The 25,305-nt window shown below is 39.9% G+C and overlaps 2 protein-coding genes across 8 annotated transcripts in view; both read right to left on the bottom strand.

The window, feature by feature from the left end:
• The window catches only part of trpm7 (transient receptor potential cation channel, subfamily M, member 7), a 39,266-nt gene extending 29,841 nt beyond the window's left edge, over positions 1–9,425 (bottom strand). For 2 of the 4 annotated variants that reach the window (XM_019278892.2, XM_010744750.3), the window contains exons 1-2: positions 9,080–9,394; positions 522–601 (exon numbers count right to left, since the gene is read on the bottom strand). In XM_019278892.2, coding sequence (XP_019134437.1) covers positions 522–601; positions 9,080–9,082 — 83 coding nt within the window. In that variant the 5' untranslated portion in view covers positions 9,083–9,394. Of the gene's footprint in view, positions 1–521; positions 602–9,079 lie in introns of all 4 variants that reach the window. The other 2 variants (XM_019278893.2, XM_010745509.3) reach the window with 2 other exon arrangements.
• Positions 9,426–11,372: 1,947 nt separating this feature from the next.
• Positions 11,373–23,025, bottom strand: sppl2a (signal peptide peptidase like 2A). 4 transcript variants are annotated; one of them, XM_019278900.2, is made up of 18 exons: positions 22,786–23,025; positions 21,260–21,370; positions 20,911–21,093; positions 20,425–20,514; positions 20,179–20,312; positions 19,616–19,672; positions 18,755–18,906; positions 18,556–18,652; positions 18,182–18,283; positions 17,389–17,470; positions 17,043–17,117; positions 16,738–16,794; positions 16,258–16,311; positions 14,659–14,758; positions 14,409–14,489; positions 13,918–14,078; positions 12,519–12,552; positions 11,373–11,901 (listed from the first exon to the last, which is right to left on the bottom strand). In XM_019278900.2, exons 1-18 carry the CDS (start codon positions 22,837–22,839, stop codon positions 11,861–11,863), a joined length of 1,665 nt encoding a protein of 554 aa, XP_019134445.1. In that variant the 5' UTR covers positions 22,840–23,025; the 3' UTR covers positions 11,373–11,860. The 4 variants fall into 4 exon arrangements, with proteins under 4 accessions (XP_019134445.1, XP_019134447.1, XP_019134446.1 ...); XM_019278902.2 differs by lacking the exon at positions 16,258–16,311; XM_019278901.2 differs by lacking the exon at positions 12,519–12,552 and having other exon boundaries at positions 22,786–23,024.
• Positions 23,026–25,305: the final 2,280 nt, after the last annotated feature.

The following is a 25,305-nucleotide window of genomic DNA, read 5'->3' as shown; positions in this document are numbered from 1 at the left end:
TACCGTTAACTGAGTTATTTTGTGTGCACACATGACACATGGTGAATGAGCCAATAAGAAGCCTTGCATACAGTTTTAACACTGCTTTGTAAGATTCCAGTAAGTCTGCAGAAAAAAAAACAACTCTTCTACATTTGACATCTGCAGTTCTCCAGGTACACAGATACTGATTTTTTTTTCAATTAAAATAACAGTATCGGAGGAAATAAAAGATTTGGAGATGGGATTTGGATTTCACTCAGTCTAATAAGTCATGATGAAATCCAAACTCCTTAAGTGGCAGATTGATCATAAATAAGTACAAAATCCCATCCCTAAGACTCCAAGAAGATATGATACACAGGTTCTTCGCTGGTCTTCCCTCTCACTTAACACTGTAATCATAGTGACAGACATAAACATTAAAATTATGTAGAAACAGACTCATTTAGTCTTTGGAGAGTAGTGGTTAGGGTTTAGGCCTACTTTAACACACACCATGCAATTACACCGTTTCCATGGCAGTCTGTCTAAGCACATACCTGTGGGGGTCCTTTGACACTGGAAGTATGTACACACATTCCCTCTTGGTGAAAGTGCTTTCTATCCAGGGTTTCTGGGACTGTGAACAAAGAGAAACATATCGTGAGCAGTGAACAGCAGCGATAATCCTCCTGTTTGTGTTTAAGGCTTTATTATGTTTACATTTAATAATTTCAAGCTGCCGAGCAAATTGTTTCCTGAGGATGTTAAAAAAAAAAAACAAGGCTCCTCCGTGCAGTAAATGTAGTCTGTCTGTATGTCTGTGTATCTACTGCAGTTTCACAAAGAAACAAAGCAACTAGACACAGGGACAAGTCAAAAGAAAAGTTGTTTCACTTCTGTCAGAACGATTTTCTCTGAAAATAATAAACTCCAAACATCCTAAAAGGGAGCTTGTGGGCTAACTCTTAATCCAGGATTAAGTCTATGAAAATAAAAGGGATTAGAAGGTTTAATGAATAAAAAAATAAAAAAAGTTACTTATAAAATCAGGACCAAAACAGTTCACAAGGCACATTAGCTACAGTCTGCCAATGTTATGAACTGCAATAAAACAATCTCATCCCATGTCGTCGTTCTTTTAAAAACAAGGATTTATGCCAGAGGAATTTTCAATTAATGCCTTGTGCATTATTGTTCCTCCAGTACAGCTCAGAGGGACCCATGAGCGATTAGCACCATTAATCCCTCCCAGCACAAAGAGGGAAACCTGCAAACACCGTCACCTGCTATACACCAAAGCGTTTTAACTATTCCTGAAACTCAAACAATAGTATTACAACCAACTTGGATGGAAAATGTTGTGAACCAGGCAGTTACAAGCAAGTCATCGTCTGCCGGAGCAAGCAACAAATTATCCTCACTAGTCATTGTTTTTATGTAGTTAAATACAGACAGCACAGAAACAGAAGTGACTTAGCATCCGCAGTGCACGTGGTTCTACGCCGCACACAACAAATGGCGGTTTTATGGAAACATCTAAACAAACTTGACCGGTGACACCGAGCCACGGAGTGTGTACCTGGATGTCCTCCTCTTCATCTCTGTGTTTAAGGGCTTTGTACAGGAACATACCAAGGCTCCTTCATGCATCTCCTGAACAAACCACAGTCACCACAGCCTCCCCTGAGCACCGGATCATCAGCAGCAAATCACTTCTTGCACGCTCCGTCTCTCAGAAGATCTGAACCAAATTTCCACACAGGTCTCAAAGTCTACAACGATGCTGTTACCATACAGATCCGGCCTGAGTTAAAAGCTGAGTGATCAGTGAGAGGCTGCAGACTCTAAACTCCATCCACTGTTAATCTGTAAGAAGCCACTCAGGGGGCAGATGAATGTGTCTGAGACCAACTAGATATTATACTTAGGCTCGGGAGAAAGAGACGAGGGAGGCGGGGGTGTGGGAGAGGATTAGTGGATGGGCAGAGGCCTCAATGATATATACCTAGTTGTCTACTGAAGACACACCACTAACTGTGATTCATGCAATGCACACAAAACAACTCTCCCAACAACCCAGGCGTCCCCACACTTCAGGATCGGAAAAATCACAATTAGATACATTGTCAAGTAGGTGTTCACATACATAGAGTCTGCCTTGGTGTTTAGGTGCATAACAAACATAAAGCAGAAAGATTTAAAATCAAGAACTAATGAAAAGATAAAAACGTCACTTCCTTTCCTCTGACAATAATTTGAACAGTATTAAAAAAACTCAAGTCACAACATGGGTTCATGTATTTCCATAAGGCAGTGTGGCATTGACATCACATTAGATCTATTAGACACCTGACATGAGCGCTCCTGATAGATTCAGCCTTTTCTTTACACAATTGTGCAGAACACTTTTAAGTTGGCCTCAAATTGGGGATGAACAACACATTTAAATATTATGGAAATCACAGTTTAAATCAAGCACAACATCCAAATCGTAGAAGCTGCAATGTTTTGATAAAAGATAAATAAATCCCATTCTCCAGATGTGAGAAAACGTGTCACATCAACATGATTCAAATAGTTTTCTAAATTAAAAAAAATTAATATTGTGATGTAAATATGATCATTTACTACTCATGAGTCACATCACAATCGTAGTATCACAGTATTTTGCAGCCCTATCTAAAAGTTTTTAGCTATAATAAGCAGCTGAAATGCCTGAAAGTTTAAATTTATTGTGACCTGGCTGATAAACTGATAAGTATAGTGGGTTTTTTTTTTTTTAAATAGGTGTGAATTATTATCTTGGCTGAGGGAATTATTATTCCTTTCAATATGGATTTATGTTTGGGCTGAAAGATGAAAATGAGCTGAACATTTGGCTAACTGCAGTGTAGAGACAAACCTTCAGTTTAGTTATATCCACGACCTTAGCATAGAGAGTTTGTAACAAACTCTGACCTACCAGCACCTAGTAAAGCTCTGAAACCTTTCAACCCAGTGAGGCTAACGGATCTGTTTCCAGTCTTTATGCTTAGGTAAGCCATCGTTCTCTGGCTCCAGATTCAGATTTAACATCACATCAGGTGTATGATCATTTCCCATTACACATTACATTCATTTCTTGTAAACTACCGTTACAGTCAACAATAAAATATGAAGATTTGCACATAGTGTAAACTGTACAGTACTGGTACACAGTGTGTAATTACAAAGCAGCTGGTGCCACAGCAGGATAAACAAATATAGCTTCATCTAATAACAATTTGTGGGTTTGAGTCTGACGTGCCAATTAGCGAGTGCAGACTGCGTACTGTTGTCAATGATTTCTTCTTTCCTCAATCCAACTCAGAGCTGTGTTTATGTGTGTCGAACATTTGCAGAGTTATATCGTTGATGTAATGTTATTACCGTGTGCTTCCTTTTAATTGTATACTGCAGAGGTCATTGACTCCTCATTGACCCCTTGTTCACTGAATTACTGTCCTAATCAGTGTCTGAAATCTAATATACCGTACGGTGATTCGCAACCTGTTGAACTATTGACAGACGTGAGACACACCCTGCGACTTCAGGGAGGTTTCAGTGACGTGCTGTGGAAGAATGAACGCGTTCAGCAAAAAACGCCGACGTCGTCTCCATCCAACGTGGCGATCTAACAAAGTGTTAATGAGGCAGATAAAGCCGGGCTGTAACCCGGCTAACCTGTAACCATGGCACCTGAGAATGTCAGGCAACAAAAGACTTGAACACTTGAGAGCTCCTGCCAAAAACACACACACACGCTCTCCTACTTCCTCACTCCCTCCCTCTTCCTCTCTGGCTTCTTCGCTGTGCTACAGGTTTTATGATTACTCTGTTCCTGTAGGAAACATAACCCACCACCTTTCCATCTCTCTGGTTTCAACTATGAAGGATGCTGTCAGTTTTGTTTATGGGGCAAGCGTGCACTTGTGTGTGTGTGTGTGTGTGTGTCACGTTCATCTGCACCAACACACGTTTGTACAGAGGGACACAAATCTGATCACTTTATCTTCCTGCTGTCTACACACACACACACACAGTGAACCCAGAAACCTTGCCAACTGAGCTCTTCCTTCCCCCTCCTTTTTTCCCAACAATGTAACAAGGCTGGCTGGTTAACCCATCATTCCTCTGGCCATGCCTGACGTAATACGGGGAGAGATAACATCTGGCTTGGCAAAAGCTATTACCCATTAGAAAGAGTGGAGGATATGGGGTCAGCACTTTAGTGTGAGCAGCAGCCAAAGAGAAGAGCGGTTCTCAGAGAACCAACTCATTTTTGTGGTTTTATCCCCCCCCTCCTTTGGGGAAATCACTATCAGAGGCTGCTTTATGTCTTTAAAGGGTTTCCCCTTTCCTCTTAAAGGGGGACAGAAATTAGGTTTGGAGGTCAAAGAGATTTACCAGAAAAATCAAATGAAAAAGGAGCTGCATATTTGTCCAACCGCCTCACCTTTCTCATACAGACTATTTGATTATGATTATAGATTTTTATAACAAGAATTACAGTGGAGCCACTGGTATATATGACTGTAGTTATAAGCATGGATGTAGAAGTGGGGCATCCTCCATGGTACAGTGAGCTAAGGCTCCTGTCATGAGTTTTTTATTTATTTATTTTTATGACATAACCTTAATTCCTCAATGCTGTTTCTCTTTGCATGAAGCATGAAGTCACATCACAATAGAAAATACAGTTAAATAAAAATCTGGATATATACGTGGATATCATACATTTTGGAAAGATTAGTACATTTATTGAATCCTTTTTCAAGTAAATTTGTCTAAAAGTCTCCATCATGAATGATGCTTTCTTGTTTTATATGTAAGAAACATTAGAATTAAACTGAATTTTTCACCTTGGATTTTAGGAAATGTGTACCTCCCTTAGCAGGAATCCTTGTTAGGAAAGGTTTTCAAATGACAAAATATCCTTTATTTAAGAAATCAATGCTGTTCTGAAACATGAGTCAATCTGTGTTGTTGTCTGAGAGAATCTCAGATGTGAGAGAGTCCCTTTAAGAGCACAAGCTTGACCTGTTTGTCATTTTTTTCTGACATTTTACAGTCCAAAGGATGAATCGAGACCGTGATCTGATGATAACTGAAGGATAGTTGCAGCACTACAATCAATTACACGGAAACACAAAGAGTAGCAGCAAACATGCTGGTATCAGAGCTGTTTTCAAGTCTTTTGGAGGAGGATCAAGTTAAATCTAAAAGTAATCGAGACAGGTTCAGTCAAGATTTTTGTCTGCCAGAGCACGCCTGAAGTTTTCCTGGAAGTCACAACTTTATCGCGTCTCTGATCGATGACCATAACGACCACATTAACATGGCAGCTCTAGAAGATTTGAAATTTTTTTTCCTTTCACGGTTTAATAGTTCTTTGAATGGCTGAGGCCGTGTTTTAACAGACCTCTTATTTGATAAAAAAAGGCTGTGCTACTAACTCGTGCTCCAAAAAGGAATGAACGAGTGTTCCTAATTTCTCACACTTGTTCTTTGAACACAGGAAGGTCACAGGAGCTCAGCGCAAGATATTTCAAGATGATCCCATATGCCTAATCCTGTCTAAATCTGACTTTGACTTGCCTGCTGTGAGATGAGATGTCTTGGAAAGATTTTAAAGTCCAGACTTTAGTAACAGTGTGTGGCTGAAAGGGATGGGAATTGATAAGATTTTTACGATTCCGATTCCATTATCGATTCTACTTAATGATTCGATTCTTTATCGATTCTCATTTGGGGAAAAAAGGAGAACAAACAGTTTGATCAGCATCATCTAGAAGAGGTAGTGAACTGGAACGAGTACTAGTACAGCTGCCAGCCTCTGAGCCAGCCAGACTTCTCTCTCTCGTCATGGTCATCTTCTAAATGTAATGCAGAAGGCATTTGTTTAATGTAACTGTTAAAGCATTTCTTTTACAAAGAAGCACATCGTGCTAACATGGTAGATGTGTTACGTACCGGAGTTACCTTCCGTAGTAACCGCAGAGGTGCTCATAGCCTGGCTGCTGCCGCTGCTGCTAGGTTGAGTTTCATCTCCAGTCCGAAGCGTGTCAAAAACACGACATTCATTTAAAAATATTGCATGTTGTGTGCGCAAATGTTTCTGCATGTTCATCGCGTTCCCTCCCGACGCGGTTATCTCCACTTTGCAATGATTGCAAGTCGCCCTGTTGCCGTCTTTTTTGGTAAAATGCAGCCAAACTTTGGAGCGTTTGAACCGAGTGGGTGACATTGTTTACTACTGATTGCACTGCACATGAGAAACTTGCGTGAGTTATGTGCCGCAATTTGTCGTGCTTTCTGGAATCGATAAGACAATCGTTAGATAAACTGCCAAACGATTCCATGGAATTGAAACACACGGAACCGGTTCTCAACAAGAACCGGTTCTCGATTCACATCCCTAGTGGATCACATCCAGGTTTCGAGTTTACAGGTAAAGTGTTAACTTTCTGATGCTCAAATATTCCTATTCCTTTGAGGTTTAAAGCAGGGTAAAAATATGTCTTTATCTTGGCTTAATTAAAAGAGGTTAGCCCATATCACACTCTAAGAGACATTTAAACACAGACATGCCTTATCATTTGGCAATCCTTGCCACATCTTACATTAGTTTGTTCCCGGCTCCAGGCCTATAAAAAAGTTCACTTCAGCCTTCAGATAAGATTCCTGGAAGGCTGCTCACAGAAGAAAAGTCAGTTTATACAGTCATGAGACCAAAGCGTGACGGCTCTCCAACCCTCACACTTGTACCCCCTGGGCAGAGCTCTGAAAGACTACACAGCAGAGGCTGACACCATGCTGGCATGCCATCCCGAGTCCTACCTCCAAGCAGCTGTATAACCTAGTAATGTAAGACATGTGATGGCTTTTCTTCTTTGCATCTGGTGGTCTGAGTCATGTGAGCTGATGAAAGCGCAGGTTAAACCAGTTTTTGGGTTATCAGTAGAGACGCTGCTTAAATAACAAAGAGGAACACATTAATGACAGCATTAACATGCAGTTCTCCCTTTGCATATTTATACAACCAGTCCCTACAGTGATCTGTGTGGTTAACACACAGCGCACGCAACTCGGTTCGCCTGTGTTTGACCAGGAGCTGCAGCTCTGCACAGCGAGATGGAAGCAGTGGGGGGTGGAGGGGTCAGCTGGATAACAAATACAGGGTAGCCCTCCATTCATAAAATCAACAAACTGACACTGTGACCATTTTTTTTTGTGAAAACAAAGTCCAGGGCCAGTGGAAAAAAAACCTAATCTGTCATCTTCAAATGGTCTTGTGTATGTGGTGCAAATGGATTAAGGGCACGAGATAACGGAGCTCAGAGAGGCACGCCACAGTCACTCCACGGGGTGAAACATGCGAGTGCTAGAGTTCATTCTGGAGCACAACAAAGTGATGCAAGGCCATTTTCTACCAGCTCGCAGAGCTCTAAAGCCCGAGCTGATGAGCAGCTCTGCCAGCCAGCGTTACACAAGAGACTGTGACTTGCAATAATACAGCTATATTAATGACCGGTGATATCAAACCATGCTGACCGCTCATCACACAACTCAGAGGAGGAGCACAGGAGAGTGCCTCAGCCAGGGGGGTAAGCTGGAGCATGTGACCGGCTTTGGGTTGGCATCGGGAAGCAAGACACTAACGTTGCACTGAGGCAAAAGACAGGCAGCGGCTGCCCTCAGCAAGACACCGAGGAGGAGATGCACGTTACATTTACAGGCTGGCGCTTTTATCCAGAGCGACTCACGAAAAAGGAAGACAATCAAGTACAGTGCGACTAGGACATGTTGGTGTAGCAATAAGTGCTGTGACAGTACTGGAGCATGATAGATTTAGCAAACAATAAAGCGGATCTCATCTTATCTTATCACTGTGTGTCTGTCTGTTGACAGTGGCAACTTCAGTGCCCATAATCACAACTAATATGATGATATAAATGTGTCTTCATCCATCTAATATATCTCAAAGCATATGAGTGCACTGTTTGCACGACAGTACTAATATGATTTTTGCATCGATGCGACGTGCAGCATTTATTTAACAGATCTTTAATTCATACTCAACATAATGATATAAAACCACATATGTTGTGCTTGCTCACATTGTTAATATCAGAGCACTGGGTGTATTATGATGTTGTTAATCTGACCCAGCTCTCTCTCTCACACACACACACACACAGAGTACCAAAAACACTGTGTGGTCAGCTCTGACTCACAGTTTTGGCTACAAGTCATCCTCTCTTTCCACCCTGAGCTCATCAGCAGTCTCTCCTACAGCAGAAAAAAAAATAGAAGAAAAAAGGAGCAGACAGGAAATTCTTGGGGGGAGAGAAAAAAAAGAAGAGGAGGCCGAGCTTGACACGAAGAGGAAGAGGAAAAATTACAAACATGTTGAAACTTCAGCAATGTCTGCACTGACCTCCCATCAAAAAGCAAACAGACATGAGTGGGTTATCTGTGATAATACAAACATCTCTTAACTTTTTTCCCCCGGCGCTGAAGGGGAATAAAAAGCCCTCAGTGTAAACTGGACTTGGCAGCCATTCAAGGTGGCATTGACTTGTTACTGGCAATGACAGTGTGTCTTGTCCGACATCTGAGACAGCTGGCAGAAATGTGTCCTTATATAAAAAAAATAAAAAAAACAAGTGCCAGCTGCTCTGGAGCAGCACCGGTGTGCATGTTGAGGAGGGAGCCGTGTCTCCGCCGCGCTGTGCCCGCTAACATCACACACACAGCCGCTTTAGCCTGTTAGCACGCAGGTAGCTTAGCGCTAGCGAGCTAGCTGTGTAGCTTCAGCTAACGATACGCCCGTGCGTGATTTTAGGGTTTTTTTTTTTATCTCGCGTGTCACCGTGTACACTTAAAAAAAAAAACGTGTTTTAACAGCACAGTTAGCGAACATGAACAAATGCCAACAGAGGATCTGGACTAGGTGACAGGCAGCATGCATCTGGAGGTGGAGGTGGTGGAGGGGGGGACCTGCCACTCAAAGCCCCGATCAGTCACGACGCTTCTCAGCGCCAATTTGACCAGACTACGAAACCCGGAGGAAAGCAGCCGCCTCATCACCTACCATTCTCTTCACCGTTGAGACTCAGGAAGAGCTGCGTCGTGGCTTTTATCCATCTATCGGCGGTGCTCTCGGTTAGCCCTGGAAGGAAAGCCCGGTTGACGTTGGAGAGATCCGTTTCGGCTGCAGCTCCAACGGAAGGTTGCTTTTTCATAATTGTGCGACTCCGAACTGACGCTGCGTGACCAGCCGGCTGACTCAGCCTGCTGTGTCACATGGCCGAGGCGGAGCCAGCGGCCACATGTGCGCTTTGTTTTAGTCCCCGATACACACAAACCGCCCGCAAAAAGCTCAATTATTGTTATTAGTATTAACTTCACCTCCACATGACTCGTTTATTTAGACTGGCTGGCTGCTATAAAGCTGACAGACCCCGCCATGAGCTTAGGAGTTGTTCTAAAATGACACAGCGTGGGTCCACGTACTCACAAGGAGGAGTAGCTGATGTCTTTATTAAAGGTTAAATTATATATCCATCGTTTATAAACTATAGCATTTTGTCAGTCAGTTTGGATTCCTCTGCTAAATGCCCCTCAGTGTCTACACCTTCATTTAATTGTATATAGTTGTTTTTTTATATATCTTATTTGTATAGTAACTTTTTATAGTTTTCAATTTGCTTAGCACTTATCTATCTATCTATCTATCTATCTATCTATCTATCTATCTATCCGTCCGTCCGTCTGTCCAACAGTAGCACACCAGACTTGACTCATTTAATCAACTGATCTCAGTCTTCAGAGAGTTGGTTGGTCAAACTGTGTGCTCTTGGTTGGTTGGAACAAAAACCTGCAGCCACACGGGCCCTTTGTGGAACAGTTTGGACACCCCTATTCCCCTCCAATAGACCCTATCCCTCCAGTGATAGCAACCAAATCCCATTTACTATATAACAACTTTTATGAACAGACTGAATTAATGTAAACACCCAATTAATGATCAATTAACCAGAATCAGGTTTATTGCCAAGTAGGTTTTTCACACATAAGGAATTTGTCCTGGTGTTTCTGTTGCATAACAAACAAGTAAAAAGTAAAAAAAAAAATATATAAAGATGATAAGAAATCAAGTACTAAAAAATATAAATACATGTTTATGTTTTCAAATAAAAAGAGCTGTGCAGTTTGTGCAGGAATATACAAAGTATTTGCCAGGTAATGTGCAAAACTGCAGAATATTTTAAATGTGCAAGATATTTATCAAAACGTAGTCGTCTAAAAGACTTTAAATGAAAGATGTGCGTTAATGTAACATGTAACTACATATTTGCTAACGTTTATTGCTTACCAACATTTCTTTTAACACTTTTTATTTCAAAGAGTGTACAATAACCAGCACTAATGGGTAAACATCTAAACATAGCAGTACACTGAGCATCCCCCCAAAAATAACAAACAAAGGAGGACATACACACTTTCTTGCATCCATAAATATATCGGTATACAAGTGGTACAAAAATTACTACATGTAACAAGATTTTTTTAACCTGCCAACCAAGGTGTTATTTATAGCTTCTAACCGGTCAATAGAGCATTAGTAAATTATTCGTTTACCATCCATAAAGCCACATACCTTATTAAAAAGTTGTAATTGGGGTTGTTTTATTTGGGGGTTTTATAGGCACAAAGTCAACTGATGTTAGCAGTCATAAATGAGTCACACCAAAGAGATGCAAAAAATATATACAGTATATTTCATAGCTGCCAGTTTAGTCTTTCTTTCTCCATGTTTATCCTGGAGTACAATAAGTAAAATGATATTCAGAATGATGTATGCAGTTGTAACAACACAACAGCAAGTTGAGAAAATGATGAGATTGTGGATGTTTTTTACCAGTACCAGCTGGACTGTTTTCATATTTGGCTCCTCCTCAAATCATTAAAAGCTTTTTAATCATTTGACATTCAACATGACATTTCTATATATATATAAAAAAAAAAGTAGATCATAAGATCTTACCTCAAAACTTCAAGTGGAAAGACGATGATCTGATGCCCTTCATTTTTAGTGCACTTAGATTCATCCTTTTCTTTTAGAGATGGCACTGTACCATCTTCTTTTGTTGCAAGATTAATTTTAAGAGCTTATTGATTCATGCTTGGTGCTGTCTGGCCCCTGGCTACCTCAGAGAACATAAAATCAGCCCTTAAAGTCCTTTAAGAAATGTATTTGTTCTCAGATGATACACTCAATAAGAAGTCTTCTATAGAGATACATGGTTTATCTTCAAGAGGATTATGTTCACTGAAGTATCTGTGTGAGTTTCAGCTGGGCAAGAAATACAAGTGCAAGAACATTAAATAGAAGTTGTTCATTTTATTATAAGGCAATGAAAGAAATCACATCAAAAACAGGTTACACAGAAACCCCAAAACACTTATCAAAAATGTATCAATATTGTGGCTACAAGTAATTAAACCCCTGACCCCTGATGAAACAACCGTCAAGCTAAATATTATAAAGTGCGTTCTCATTTTGCTGAATGCAATCATCGCCAAAGCAAAGTCTTCTCAGTTTTCTGAACATGTATCCAACAGACCTCTCAGGCACTAAACAAGTCTTTCAGTCACTTCATGTCACTGTTTACCTACACAAAATCTATTAGCCTTCTAAATGTCATCTAACCACCATTCACAGCAGTTACATGAACCCCTGGTATTTTAAGGATCTGTTGATCAATAGCGTGTTCCCTTGTTTTGCAAATGTTATATTAAAATGTGAAATAAAAATAAAATAAAATAAAAAAAGCATCCAGCAGGTGGGTCCATTTTCAACACTTGTAAGTCAGCATTTTTCTCCTTCTACGCAGTTGTCAGTTCTTCCCTCTAAACAAAAAAAGGAAACAAAAAGTTAGTAGTTCCTTTTTTTAATGTTTTGGTTCACCAAATACCACCGACAGAAAGAGAAAGACTTGTAATGGATTCTACAAACACAAAAGATAACACATGCCACAGCTCTCACAGGTCAGCTGCAAGCAACGGCGTGCAGAGGGCAACACAAACATGTTGAAGTATGGAGTGATAGGAGTATTCCCCTTTGGTTGGAAAAGGCGGGTGAATGGAGAAAGAGAATGATAAACAAAACTGCAGAAATAAAGAGATGATGTTAATGCTATTCCAGGGCCATAGCTTAAACACAAGAGCACTTTGGAGTGTGGCAGAGACGCTCTTCTAACATATATAAAGGATTATTTTCAATCAACTAGAGACACCTAGTGGTCAGTTAATGCATCGTACTGCTCAGACCAGGGACCTCAAAGATCTTTGTATTTTAAAAAAAGGTTAACATCAGTTGTGTTAAATATCACACTGACCCTGGAAATCAGGAGTTAAAATGTCAAAAGAAAAAGGGGAGCAAAAAGAGGATAAGGCACTGCAGTAAGCAACACTGTCAAATGAAATGAGAGATGCAGTGCAGAGGTCTAAGTTGTAGGGAATCACACCTGGCAGCAAAGGTTCCCTGGATGAGTCCAAGACCTGGTAAGGATGAAGCCAGGTCAGAATTAAAGCTTTCATGCTCTTTTTTTTTTTGTCTCTCCCATGCACACTCACAGCATATTCACACATCAATACACATCCAACTTTATCTAGAACCTCTAGGTGACGTATTGTGACATATTTTTGCACTTTTTTCAACTACAAACTTCTTTTTTTTACATTAATACAGACCATTTTCAAATCATACTACAGATATGAAGTTAATTTCAGAACTTCCAGGCTGCCTTTCATCCAGTTCATGTCAGCTGGGCAGGTAAACACAGACTTTCATACCGTACAAGCAATACTTGTTATCTATGACTGTCAGGAAGATACATACGTTTGTAGTAAACAAGCTTAAAAACTGCTACTGTGGTTCTTTTAAGACTGCTAACTTACTGTTCAAGTTAAATCTGATCTACTTAGTTACTTCTGGTGAATTCATGGTCCTTGCTGTACCTCTACTCTGATGCTCCAACAAGAATGTAATTCAAAAGCAGACTCCAAACCTTTCCTGTTCTCCATGTATTTATGAAATGTCTTCTCATTGTTGTATGTTCAGTTATATAAAGAAAGCACAACATACTGGATTGGAGTCCATACACTACAAGTGGACTCAGCAGATTTCTGATGTTTGAGCATGAATTAAGAGCACTGATGTGTTGTGATGCTGTGGTGTTTACTTAGTACTGCAGAGCACTGACTGATGTGAAGTGACGGTTAGATTCAAAAGGGGTTTGAAACATAACTTAAGGCTTAGTAATTAAAGCCAGAAAATACACTTCACATCAAAGATTGGGAGCGACTGTATTCCACATTTGCTTAAGATCACTTGACACTTTAAAAATACCTGACTTGTGCTGCATGCAGTACATAAAAGCAAGAAAGCTTCAACAGATTCACTCAGTCACAACCGAGTTCACATCATTTTCACACATCAGGAACCAGGGCAATCATCTCTTGAGGATGAATTTACATCACAGATACAAAAGGTGCGTAGTGTCAAACACTAAATTATCTGGTCCTCTCACCTTGTTGAAATTTACAAGACTCCCCCCTGCCAAGAAGACCACACCTTCTGTCACCGCTACCTAAGGTTTTATAAGTCCGCCCCCAAACCTCATGCCCTCTCTCTCTTTTTCCCTCCACTGCAGAACAAAGGACACACTGGCTGCACCTTGCATCTCTCTTATTGTGGATGTATTAAGTTATATAAAACCATCCACCTCCTTATGTTCATCTTCTTTTGTTTACTGAAAATAAATTACATTGAACGGCTCACTGGATCCTGGGTGTTTGAATGTGCACTCCACATTGCATGTTCCTGAACCAACATCAGAGCATTTATAGATAGTTTTTTCACACCTCATAGGTGGTTCCTGCCCAGAATTGCCTCATCTCTCTCCTGCAACCAGCCACCACAGTGGACGTTATCAGGGTGAAAGGTACCAGGTAGAGGAGGGCAGGCTGGCCCATCCCTGACAGCAGCATCACAGCAAATGTCAGTATCATTCCCAGCAGATAGGCTGCAGGGAGAGAGAGAGAGAGAGAGAAAGATAAATACAAACACAGAGAGAGAGACTAGTTAAACCTGACACACAAACTACTTAAAGGTCTTGTGATGCACATGTGTAACTAAATATCTCCACACTGATGTATGCTATGTAAGGTATGGAGTTTAAAGTGTGTGCAGCAAATAGCAGCAAAGATAATATGGACACAGGGAATCTATCATATTTTAAAACATGAAAAAGAATGGCGACATACTTATTCTTACAGGATTAATACAATAAAACAAAAAAGGAACATTCCTTTTTATATTACAACACATGAATGAAGAAAACGTAGTGAGGTACCTATGCAGCAGCTGACGAAGTAGACCTTCTTTCTGCTGTTGACCAAAACATCAAACCTGCTGCAGTAGGCCACCAAGAGACCTGATTAAGTGAGGATGAAGAGGGTGAGAGAGAGAGAGATACATTACAAAAGCTTACCATTTCTGCTTTTTTTTTTTTTTTTTTTTTTTTTTTTTTTTTAAACACGGTCATCTGTAATCTAAATATTTTACCAAAGACAGTTCAGGTAAACACACTTCAACAACCTCACCTGGAACAATGATATCTCCATAACCCAGAATAGAGAACTGCATTGCACACAAGTTCTGAGCCCAGGCTGAGAACCGTGGGACACGCATGACCACTGGCAGCTGAGAAAATAAAACATTTTATAATGTCAAAGCCAAATAAAACTTTGTTACACTGATTCAATCTGATTTGTTGCTTCATATTAATTTCTCAAAGCTGCAGCAGACATGTAAGCGTATATTGCTTTAGAATCTGTAAAAGCTGTATTTTCTTATTGCCGTCTCAGCTCCTACTCCTCAACTTTCTGTCTGGTCCGTGTAGACAGTCAGGAGGTTGATGCACAGATTCAGTTCGTGACGCGACAAATCAGCAGACAGGAAACAATTCAGTCAAGAGAGACAACTCTCAGTTCTTTCTGTACACATCATGCATTTAGTTTTTCCTCTTTTTCATTTATGGGCTGATTTGTGGTGACAAACTGACAGGTGACCTCCGGTATATAATGCAGAAAACAATGCACAATGCACAGCAGCAAAGAGAGAGGTGTAGCAGCTCTCAGTAATGTAAAATATGTAGAATTGGTCTACAATGTTGAATTATTTAACATATTAAAGAATATTTAATATAGCCTCCCAATGTTTTTTTCACTGAGGGTGTCAGTCGACAATGAAGAAATACTGTTCTCAGAATTTTCAGTCTTGTGCTTACTGGCATTTCTTTGCCACAGAGGTTAAAAATAACTTTTACTTTCTTTCTGAATGTTATTTGATGCTGTAACAACATACAGCAAACTGCTGTTTCCACAAAATACTATGCAAACCTTCACACAGTAAGACACTTAAAGTAGTTAGCAGAATTTCCCAGAGAAAACTGAAAATCCAGGAAGATAAGCTCTGCTGCAGGAGGGATCATGGGAGAAACACTCCTTCAGTATCCTGCAGTGGCTTAACATTCCTGAATCATCTGGGCTCTCCGCTAACACCAGAGAAAAAAAAAACTTTTGGTATTTATGTTTGATTGAAATGCAACATAAATGCTAAGACCTTTCTTTAAACAAAACAAATCTGAAACTCCATGAAGGCCAAATCAATTAACAGCATGAAAACACTGTTCATAAACTGACTCTGCGTGAGTAGAACAAACACAAAGTGACTCATCAGCACGTACCACCCAACAATCATGTGAGTCTACATGTGCTTTCTTTCTAGGATATTACATTTAAGGAAAACAAAAGTACCTTGTCTTCATAAGGACACTTATAACCACAGAAAGACTATATCATATATCATTTTAGTTCAACAAATGCATTTTACTCAACACCAGACTAAGACATTTTTATGATTAACATTCGTATTATGAATTCTTTGTCACGTTTTATGTTTTTTATTTTTATTTTGAATGCATCTGTGCGTCTATGTGTGTATATAAAACAAAGAAAAGTCGAATATGAAACTTTTGTCTTTATATTTTTTATCACATTCATCTGAGAGATGCATAAAAGTTGTGATTCTGCTTATGAAAGTCTATCTGAGACCAAACATCTACAACCTCAATCCCTTCCCACACACCTCAAAATGTAGCATTGAAAAGGGCAGTGGATGGGTAACAAGTCAAGCCTTACTTTCTCAGAGGGAGGCTGGGGTTCAGCGGGGACCTCCACCATGTTACCTTGCGTCTACGACAAGAGCCCACCCAACCCCAGGGCACAGTTAGTCAATCTATCATTCCCTTCAGGACATCAACAACAAGCAGTGCAGATCAGCAAGGGTGTTAGAAAAGCCAGGACAAACTTGACTTGAGAATTCCACCAAGTTTGGATTTTAACTTTGTGTTCAACATTTCAGGATTGCTTAAACTTAAATTTAATGCACAAATGTGTTAATCACAGAATGAGTCTCCAGTCTCCTTAGAAACTAAATAATTTTCTTAAAATGCCTTGAGCTTCATGCATAGAGAGAAAAAGAGAGACTGTCCCATTCCCAATCTTAAAATTCAGAAAAACAATGAAAAGAATGAATCTGGAATTTGATATTTTAACAAATAAAACAAACAATTTGGTGGAATTCCCCTTCAAGGTAAGACGCAATGCAGAGGGACTTACCTTCTCTCCGGTTGCATCTGGGCCCAGCGCCACCTGCACCATGATGCTGACTCCATTCTGTTGACATACAGAGAGATGTAAAGCATTCATATCATGTTACTCCATTACCATTTGTAAAACCTCCATGCAGCACACTGCAACACGAGAGCTGCAAAAACATCTCCTATTACATGATATTACGTAGCTGTACGTAGCTGTGTTCCCTTTGAAAATCATTGCCAAAACACTTGAACATAAAAGCAGGAACTATTGAGGAACGGCAGAAAAATATTGCAATTCAGTATGTAGAAAAACCCTACTCATACCTTTGTGAAGAAAGGTGTGATGAAAACAAAGAAGACGTCGTACACAAGCAGGAGGCTCAGTAGAATTACACAGATCTACGAGATTACAGAGAAAAAAAATGAAAATACTCAAAATTAAGGAAAAATACTCATACTCAAAAAAAAAAATCAGTTTATCAGAATTGTATTAATTGCCAATGATAAAGAGGTCTGTCTTGACACATGATCTTGGACAAAGCAACAGTGTGTGACATACTAATAAAAACTATTATTATTAACAGTACAGTACTCATTATGTCCGAACTGGAGTAAGAAAGATATCCTGAGTGTGTGTGATTCTCAGAGGAGAGGGGCTGTTGAGAGGTACCTTGAAGTTAGACAATGAGATGGTCTTCATGAAGTTTAGGCAGAAAGCAATGCCAAGCAGGTCCTGCAAGATCCAGATCCATCTACAAGGATACAAAACACTTTTAGCATGTGTTTTTAACTTTAATTAGAGCTCTGCTTAAGAAAATAGCTCAAGTTAAAAATCAGAACAAAAAGCCTAAAGCAACACGAATGAATGCAGAGACATGTATTCAGTTACTTTACAGAAGTTTACAGATTAGTTTGCAATAATCAAGAACACGTTTTTTACTTCCACATTCAGAAACTCAGACAGAAAAAATGTCTGAAAATGTTTATAACAATAACACAAAGAAGTTTTAATGAGGATAAGTTTCAAGTGAAGTAAGAGCAACCTCTAACTGAGACACCTGAGCTGCAATACCCTTGGCAACATCACACTGAACATCACAAACTATGTGAGTGAGGGTATTAGAGAAGCTTATTAATATATCATTTAGATAATGCGTCAACTGAAACTAAAGTCGTATGTCTCACAAATTAAATTCATGTCACCATGCCACCATAAACAAATAATGTCTTTCATACCTGGTACCATGGTAACTGGAATAAAAATACTTAAAATCAACTTTCTGGAGTTCAGCTCACAGTTTACTAACGCAGAGAGCTGATGAGACTGATCTGGTTGTTGTTAAAAGCACCACTGCTGCTGTGTGGTTATTTAGCAGATCATTTCTCATTTCTCTGTGACAGTGATGAAGACATGCCATGAGTGTGAGAGTGAACCACACGGTGCATGGGTGCCCTCACAGTACCTGTCTTCATTCCTGTAGACTCCCCAGACCACAGCAATGCTAATGCACACAGCAGCCAGCACAAGAGACCGCACTGAGAAGTTCCAGTTCCGGATGGAGAAGCTAGAAAAAGACACAAACATGCAAATACAAAGACTTTCAGTGGTTGAGGCTGGTCTGCCAGACTGGGTGATTCAGAGACAGACAAGCTAAAAGAGGGAAACAACACACACAGCTCTGATTCACATGACCACAATGTCTGAAAAGAAGTAAAACATTCACCTATGCCAAGCTGTTCACCAGGTAATATAAATACACATCTGTCACGTTTATATTTTCCCAGTATAGTGAAATATATACATGTATGTGTGTATAATCTTTTTTGATGCTCATACCTGATTGTGCCACAACCAATTTTTTCCATCACTGCATCCAGACAGCTGAACAGTGCGGAGGCGGATGCGAGGCAGAATATAACAATAATGACATAGACTGGGTGGGAAAAGAAAAACACAGATCACATCAACAAGACACCAGATATTATTAGTAGTACCCAAGAGCTTTTTTTGAGTTGAGAGTTTATACTCCACTCACCGAGGACGTTGTAGAAGTAGTACATGAGTACGAGCATCCCACACATTAGAGCGACAAAGACGACCACTTTGAGAGGAGAGTACAGGAATAGCTCTCCGCTGTCTGCTTTGTTGTCTCCTGCTCCTCCCATGGCCACATTATTCAACCGGTCCCTGCCACAAAAACAGATGAGGCACGATTAGCTATACACAATACAATTTATTGCAATCTGATATTCATTCAAACTTAATTTACATCTAAAAAAAAAGTAAGTAATTGAGGGAACGCCTTTATTTTCGATGATATCAAGAGTATAACAGAATAAACACAAAAAAAATGTATAAAAAGACAATAATGAGCGGAGTAATCATGGTTTTAAATTGACCTATAGGTACAAGTGCCCTAAGTTTTAATGTGTGTTGTAAAATGTTACAAGTTTGTGCCCTAGAAGTTTTTTCAGCAGCAGTGCTGCTGTGTCCGCGTCCATGAAGATGACCCTCATGTCGACCCGTATTCATGCGAGTGACAATAGTTTCAAATTAAATGACCTTGGAATCCTTATAGACAGGATTATAAATGTTTGTATTTCTCAATTTACAGCTTTTGACATTTATCTGTAGAAAATATTTTTAAAAACAGCCTACATCCAGCCTATGAGCATTTGATTTTTCTGGGCTTGTTGTAGAAAAGCTCCAGAGCTCTTCTGTAGTGGAGCTCAGCAGCGACAACTGATGCTCTGCCTGTAACCTGTTCTCAGGTCAGTCTTATAGAAATACAAACAGTACCTGTGGAAATAATGAGGGTCAATTAATCAATTTTATTAAAATTACCATATTCAGTGTGGAAAATTATCTAGATCTTTTCCTGCTCCTTTCCTCTCACCTCACATTGCATCTCTCCCTGCCTCTCTCTTCACGTTTCCTTTCCTCGCTCCTCTTCCTGTCTCGACACACACAGGTAGTCATGACAAGCAGCTAAATAATGTGGCTAACGCTACTTAGCAGCTAAAAAACGTACTGTTAACGTTAGCTCGAGAAGCTGTAGCATTTATTAACTGACAAACTACATTTCCTGCAAACTTCCTGCTAATCTTTCATCCAGTACTATTGCTGCTCCGTTCGCCTTTACCACTTCACTGTCACTTTCTCTGCCCGCTCACTTGTTGCACACTGCCATAAGGAGCTACACTACTCTAACGCATTGTATAAACTTGAACATTAACTTTTACGTATCATTTGCGGCACTAGTTAATGACTAAAAACAAGTCCAAAATAACGTTGTGTGTTGTTGTGCATACACAGTGAGCAATAATATATTTACTATATAATATAATATTTGCACATTGATATAATTTGGTTAATCAGTTTCATTCCACTGCATGCTAATAAAACTATATATGCTCCTGATATCTGCTCTACCTTGTGTGTACAGCTTCAAAACCTCACCTCTCACACGCCCCGCTCCAGTAACCGCCCAAGGCGACTGTGACGACGGCAATCAGCAGCATAACTGCAATGCTTGGATCGATTTTTGAGTGAGGTGGGGCATAAAGCTTCACTTGCATATCTTCGCCCAACACCTGAGGACACACACAGGTCATCATTTAATGAGCAACTTTGTATCCAATTTGACTTTCTTCAACAAATCGACTATGATAAAGCGGGTGGTAGCAAGACAAAATTCAGTCTGACCTGCTGTGCTTCCAGGAAGTCCCTGTACCTCATGAGAGCAAGAGGAATGTGTACCTTTGCATACTCAGACTCATTGGCTGATGGAGTGACCTGAAGAGCCGAGTAGAACAAGAGAGATGTTTATAAATGCAGTTGATTAGCCTTTATTATTAGATAGACTTGGAAACATTTTTTATTTAACCTTTGGCAAATTCGATGCATGGTGTATTGTCAAATATGTAAAAAAAAAAAAAAATTTAAATGATGATGGGGGGGGGGGGGGGGGGACACACCGAAAATATAGACAAATTTCAATGGAAATACTCAACTTCCTACCACTAACATGTCACTTCCTTATTTCTCCCACAGACGAAGATAACAGTTCGTCTGTGGAAGTTAAATTAAAATTAAAAACAAGCTAAAGTCCTGGGGAAAATGTCAATTCACACCCCTCTGTGCTTAATCAACTAAAAAAAAAAAAAAAAAAAACTGATATAAATATCTCACCATTGTTTTGTTGCTGGCAATGAGCAAAGCCGTAGCTCCAAGGCTCTGAGCAACCAGAGCTTTCTGGCTGAAACTACAGTCCCCCCTCATCACCACCACTGCTTTGCCCGTTAACGCATCCGGACTGATCCCTGCTTTACTACACAGCAGTGTGGAGGTCAAATTCACCAGTGGATACTGCGTCTGGAAAAGAGAAGACAACAAATGATTTAACAAGTAGTGTAGAAAGAAACTTTTCCCGTCATAACTAAACAAAGCAGTCACACAGTATTAAAGTTCACCATCACTAACTGTAAATACAAATCCAAAAGTCACAACAGAGGATTTCCCTCAAAACATTAACACTTACAGCATTATCAAGTCTTTGTGGCAGTGGAGTCCAGGAGTGATTGTGGACAATGCAGTAATCCTTCTCTGTATTTCCATTTGAAATGTGCAATATCGCCTCTTGGCAGTTTATCTGTTGAGAAAAGAAATAATAGTCTTCATTCTTTTTTCAAATGACATCTTTAACATGCTATACTGGCCAAAGGTGTGAGCAAAAAGCAGCAGATTAGTAGCTCAGTCCATAGAGACTTGGCTTGGGAACCAGAGAGTGGCCGGTTCAAGTCCAGCATGGACCCAAAAAATATGGAAGGTGGATGGAGGCGATTAATAAAGTATATCATCATCTTCTTTTCCTAGTTGGCCTGACATACAGCTAATATATGCTGTATGTCAACATCTACATGGGTGTGTGTTTCATGCTTCGTTTATCAAAAAAAACAAAACAAACAAGGATATTGTGTGTGTCACAAACACGATGCAGCGGTTAACTGATTTCACTATTAAATCACGGTTGAAATTGTATTGCCTTTAAGCAGGGTTGGACATAAATGTTATGAGTATTATAGACATATTTTTGAGAAACAATAAAATAAAACAAACCTCTAACAAAGTACTAGTGCACAAGGCATATACAGTAAAAAATATGGACAGACAGTAAACTGCTGCAAACTACAGCTGATGTTAGTTAGCAGACTAATCATGGCTGTCGTCATGTCATAAACATGAAAATAGAAATGTGACTTCATACACCCATAAATAAATAAATATAGTGTTTTTTTTCCTGACACTGTGAGTCTAGAGTCTAGAACCGTCGCATCTCTAGTAACAAACAGATATTGCTTAATTTTAAAAAGGTGTCTGAAGCCAAACAGAAAGATTGTGGACGCACTAATAAGAGCAGCCTGAGGCTATCTCTCCCCACGATGTACGTCTAATCAAACTATGTCAGCCCAATGAGGTTATCAATATGAAAGTGTACCGTGACCATAAAATGCTCCAGTGACCCATAAATCTCTCTTCGTGCTTTAAATAAACGTGTGAATACTTCCTCGTTGGTGACGCGTTTAAGGGAAAGTCGGGGGATTCACCCTCGGCTAAAGCTGACACTTTTCTACAGGTTAGCTGACTAAATTAGATTTTAAACATCCCACAGGTTGGCTGTCAGTTTCATAAAGCGTTATCTAAATTCACGTCGAGCCCGTTTTGTGACAGAAAGGAAACACAAAACTCAATTTTCCCACAGTCCGCCGAGGCTAACGCGATGAGCTATGAGGCTAGCCTGCCCGACAGCAGTCGTTTGTCTCGCGATGAGCTATGAGGCTAGCCTGCCCGACAGCAGTCGTTTGTCTCGGCGTGTAGCGGACACACACACACACACACACACACACACACACACACACACACACACACACACACACAGTGTACTGACAACACGCTCACAACATGACTTAGACCGTGTGAAGTAACATTACGGTAACATTTTATCGACGGTACGCTCAGCTATCGGGCTCAACTGGTCGGTTTCAGTTGGTTTGTCCGTTAACTTACCTCCGATGCCAAGAAAATGACCGACAAAACGACGAGTCTGACAGCCGTGTCCATGCTGGTAACATCCGCTTTGTCACACAGTCTGGTGGCATCAACATTAATTAACTTCTATGCGGCGCGGAGACACTTTTATCCTCCGTTGAGTCGCTCGTATCTTCGCCGCTCTTGTTTAGCTTGTCGGCAGCTGACAGGTACTTCCTGTGTGTAACGTATTTGGCTCGTGATCGTTGATGCGCGTGACACATGACGCGCTGAGTCCACCGCTTTCTGTTTCACGCGCGCGCGCGCGCGCGGCGTCTCAACAACACAAGCGTGGCCCACGCGTGCACTGACAAATAATGATGAAGAGCAAAAACGATACATTTTAAACAGCAATGCACATTTTTAATTAAATATTATTAACAGGCTTTTCTTCACAGCAGACATAATAAATAACCTACAGGTGTTACAAACATTAAAGGTCCAGTGTATTTGGCATATTCATTCCTATGTTTCAGTCTATGATCACCTGAAAATAAGAATCAAAGTTTGTGACCAGTCTATGATCACCTGAAAATAAGAATCAAAGTTTGTGACCATCATGAGCATTTTGGAGTTCTATTGTTTCACCCTGATTTCCTTATTTAATCAAAACCATTACTTTTTATATAAAATAACATGTGCAGGTTTATAAATCCAATATACTCTATAAAGAAAATCAAGATGTGGTCAAGATGAAAGAGTTTTTGGTCAACTTATGTAGGTGCAAAAGTTTGTGAACCCTGAGCTGCATTGGTTACAGTGGCAGAAAGTGTGAAACACCCTGTGTTAGTTTAGTCTGTATGTTTGGGGCTACTATAGAAACAAGGTTGGTTCAACCAAGAGGCAGCCTCCGCGGCTGGGAAAATTAAGTGCTAAAAACTCCTCCAGGCTGCAGAAGTTCGTCAACATCCTTAAGCAGTCGTCCTAAAATACTCAACTTAACAGCAGAAATAAACATGTTTACAGCCTGGTTCACACATTCAAAATATATTAATGTTATCAAAATTAGGATTATACTGGGGTTCAGATGTTTTAACTCATGTAGATAGTGTGTGTGTATCCTGTCTTTTGCATGTCTTGTGCACTTCTTTTATTTGGCCTCTGATTTACCGAGGCTGGCAGGGAGAGATAATTATAAATCAACAGTACAAGGTTAGGAGAGACAGGCTAGGGGAGTACCATTTGGTTATAAAACATAATGCTCATTACTGAGCAGAAAACCAAAAAAGAATGTTATGATGTTATCTGTATCAGTGGGGAAGTGTCCGAGACAGCCCTTTTTTAAAAAATGTATAAGAACCAAATGTTAGAGCTCCACGAGGAGCCTTTTCTCTGTAACCATTTTGTGTGTTGCACTGTTAAAAGCTCCTTCTTGTACAAGAATAATAAATCCAACTTAAACGTTGATACTTTGAATCCAGTCTTCCTTATTCAAGGGTTTTTCTTTAAAAATTCCACACCGATTCTTATATACTTCTAAGGAGTATTCCTCATTATTATGATTTACTTATCTAACTATAGCAGATGGCTGCAATGGAATGTGCTCATCACTATCAAACCTCACTAACTAGCTCTGCTGGACCGTGAGAACCAAGGTCAAGTTTATACGTCAAACAACTACTGCTACAAAAACTGCTACAAACAATCTGCGTAAATGAGAGAAAGATTTCTAAGTAGGTACTGAGGTAGGTACAAGGGACTGAGTAAAACCAAACAAGACTATAAGGCACACAGTTTTATACTTAAATTTTGAATATTACTGAGATCAAACATGGCTATATATGCTTATAAAAGAACACACAATCATGTAATATAAATTTTCCATTACAATACATTAAAATTATTGGCTGATCATAATACAGTATGTTAGACTTTGGGACAAACCTGCTAACTGTTTAGCCTGTGTGATTACCTAACTTCTAATAGTTACCTACACTATTAGAAGTACAGCAGAGTCAGTAAAAACAGCCTGTAGGACTACATTTCTTCTTCATACAATTACAAAATCACCACTAAAAACACTTTATGCCTCTCATTAGTTATTCCTTTTGGTAACCAACCATATTTGAAATGTTCATCAGTGTTGCTATGGAGACTGTATGATCAGTGAACTGTGTAACTGTGGTATGATTTAGACTACAATACCAACATCAATCTCACCATTAATTATTTTGGCTTCAAATATGCAGGTGATGCGTAAATGACGAAATATTCACGTTGATATTCAGTTAGTTAGTTTTGGTTTTATGGCCACAGTAGGGACCTATTTTCAACAAAGCTCTGAACCCCCCCAGTACTAAATGTCTATAGGAGGCCAGCTAGTGCTCCAGTAACAAAGGACCAAATGTGGAACTCCATCGTGATTTACAGTAAAAAAAAACACAGCCTGGATTTACTCTACAGGAAATCTTTATCAGCTATCCAAAGAGAGCCGGACACACATATGACCAACCTCCAAAGGATGCTGCACCTCCAGCACAGACACAGTAGGCCTACATA

The sequence above is a fragment of the Larimichthys crocea genome, chromosome VIII, assembly GCF_000972845.2.
Source record: "Larimichthys crocea isolate SSNF chromosome VIII, L_crocea_2.0, whole genome shotgun sequence".
NCBI lineage: Eukaryota > Metazoa > Chordata > Actinopteri > Sciaenidae > Larimichthys > Larimichthys crocea.
This window is presented reverse-complemented; position numbering and strand designations above follow the sequence as displayed.

What these genes read in the sequence shown, in the direction of transcription:
- sppl2a (XM_019278900.2), bottom strand. Translation starts at nt 22,839, where the DNA reads ATGGACACGGCTGTCAGACTCGTCGTTTTGTCGGTCATTTTCTTGGCA. An exon ending in CTACTTCTACAACGTCCTCG is followed by an intron (nt 18,653 to 18,754) that starts GTGAGTGGAGTA and finishes TTTCCCACCCAG; the next exon opens with TCTATGTCATTATTGTTATA. An exon ending in ATTGGTTGTGGCACAATCAG is followed by an intron (nt 18,284 to 18,555) that starts GTATGAGCATCA and finishes GTCTTTTTCTAG; the next exon opens with CTTCTCCATCCGGAACTGGA.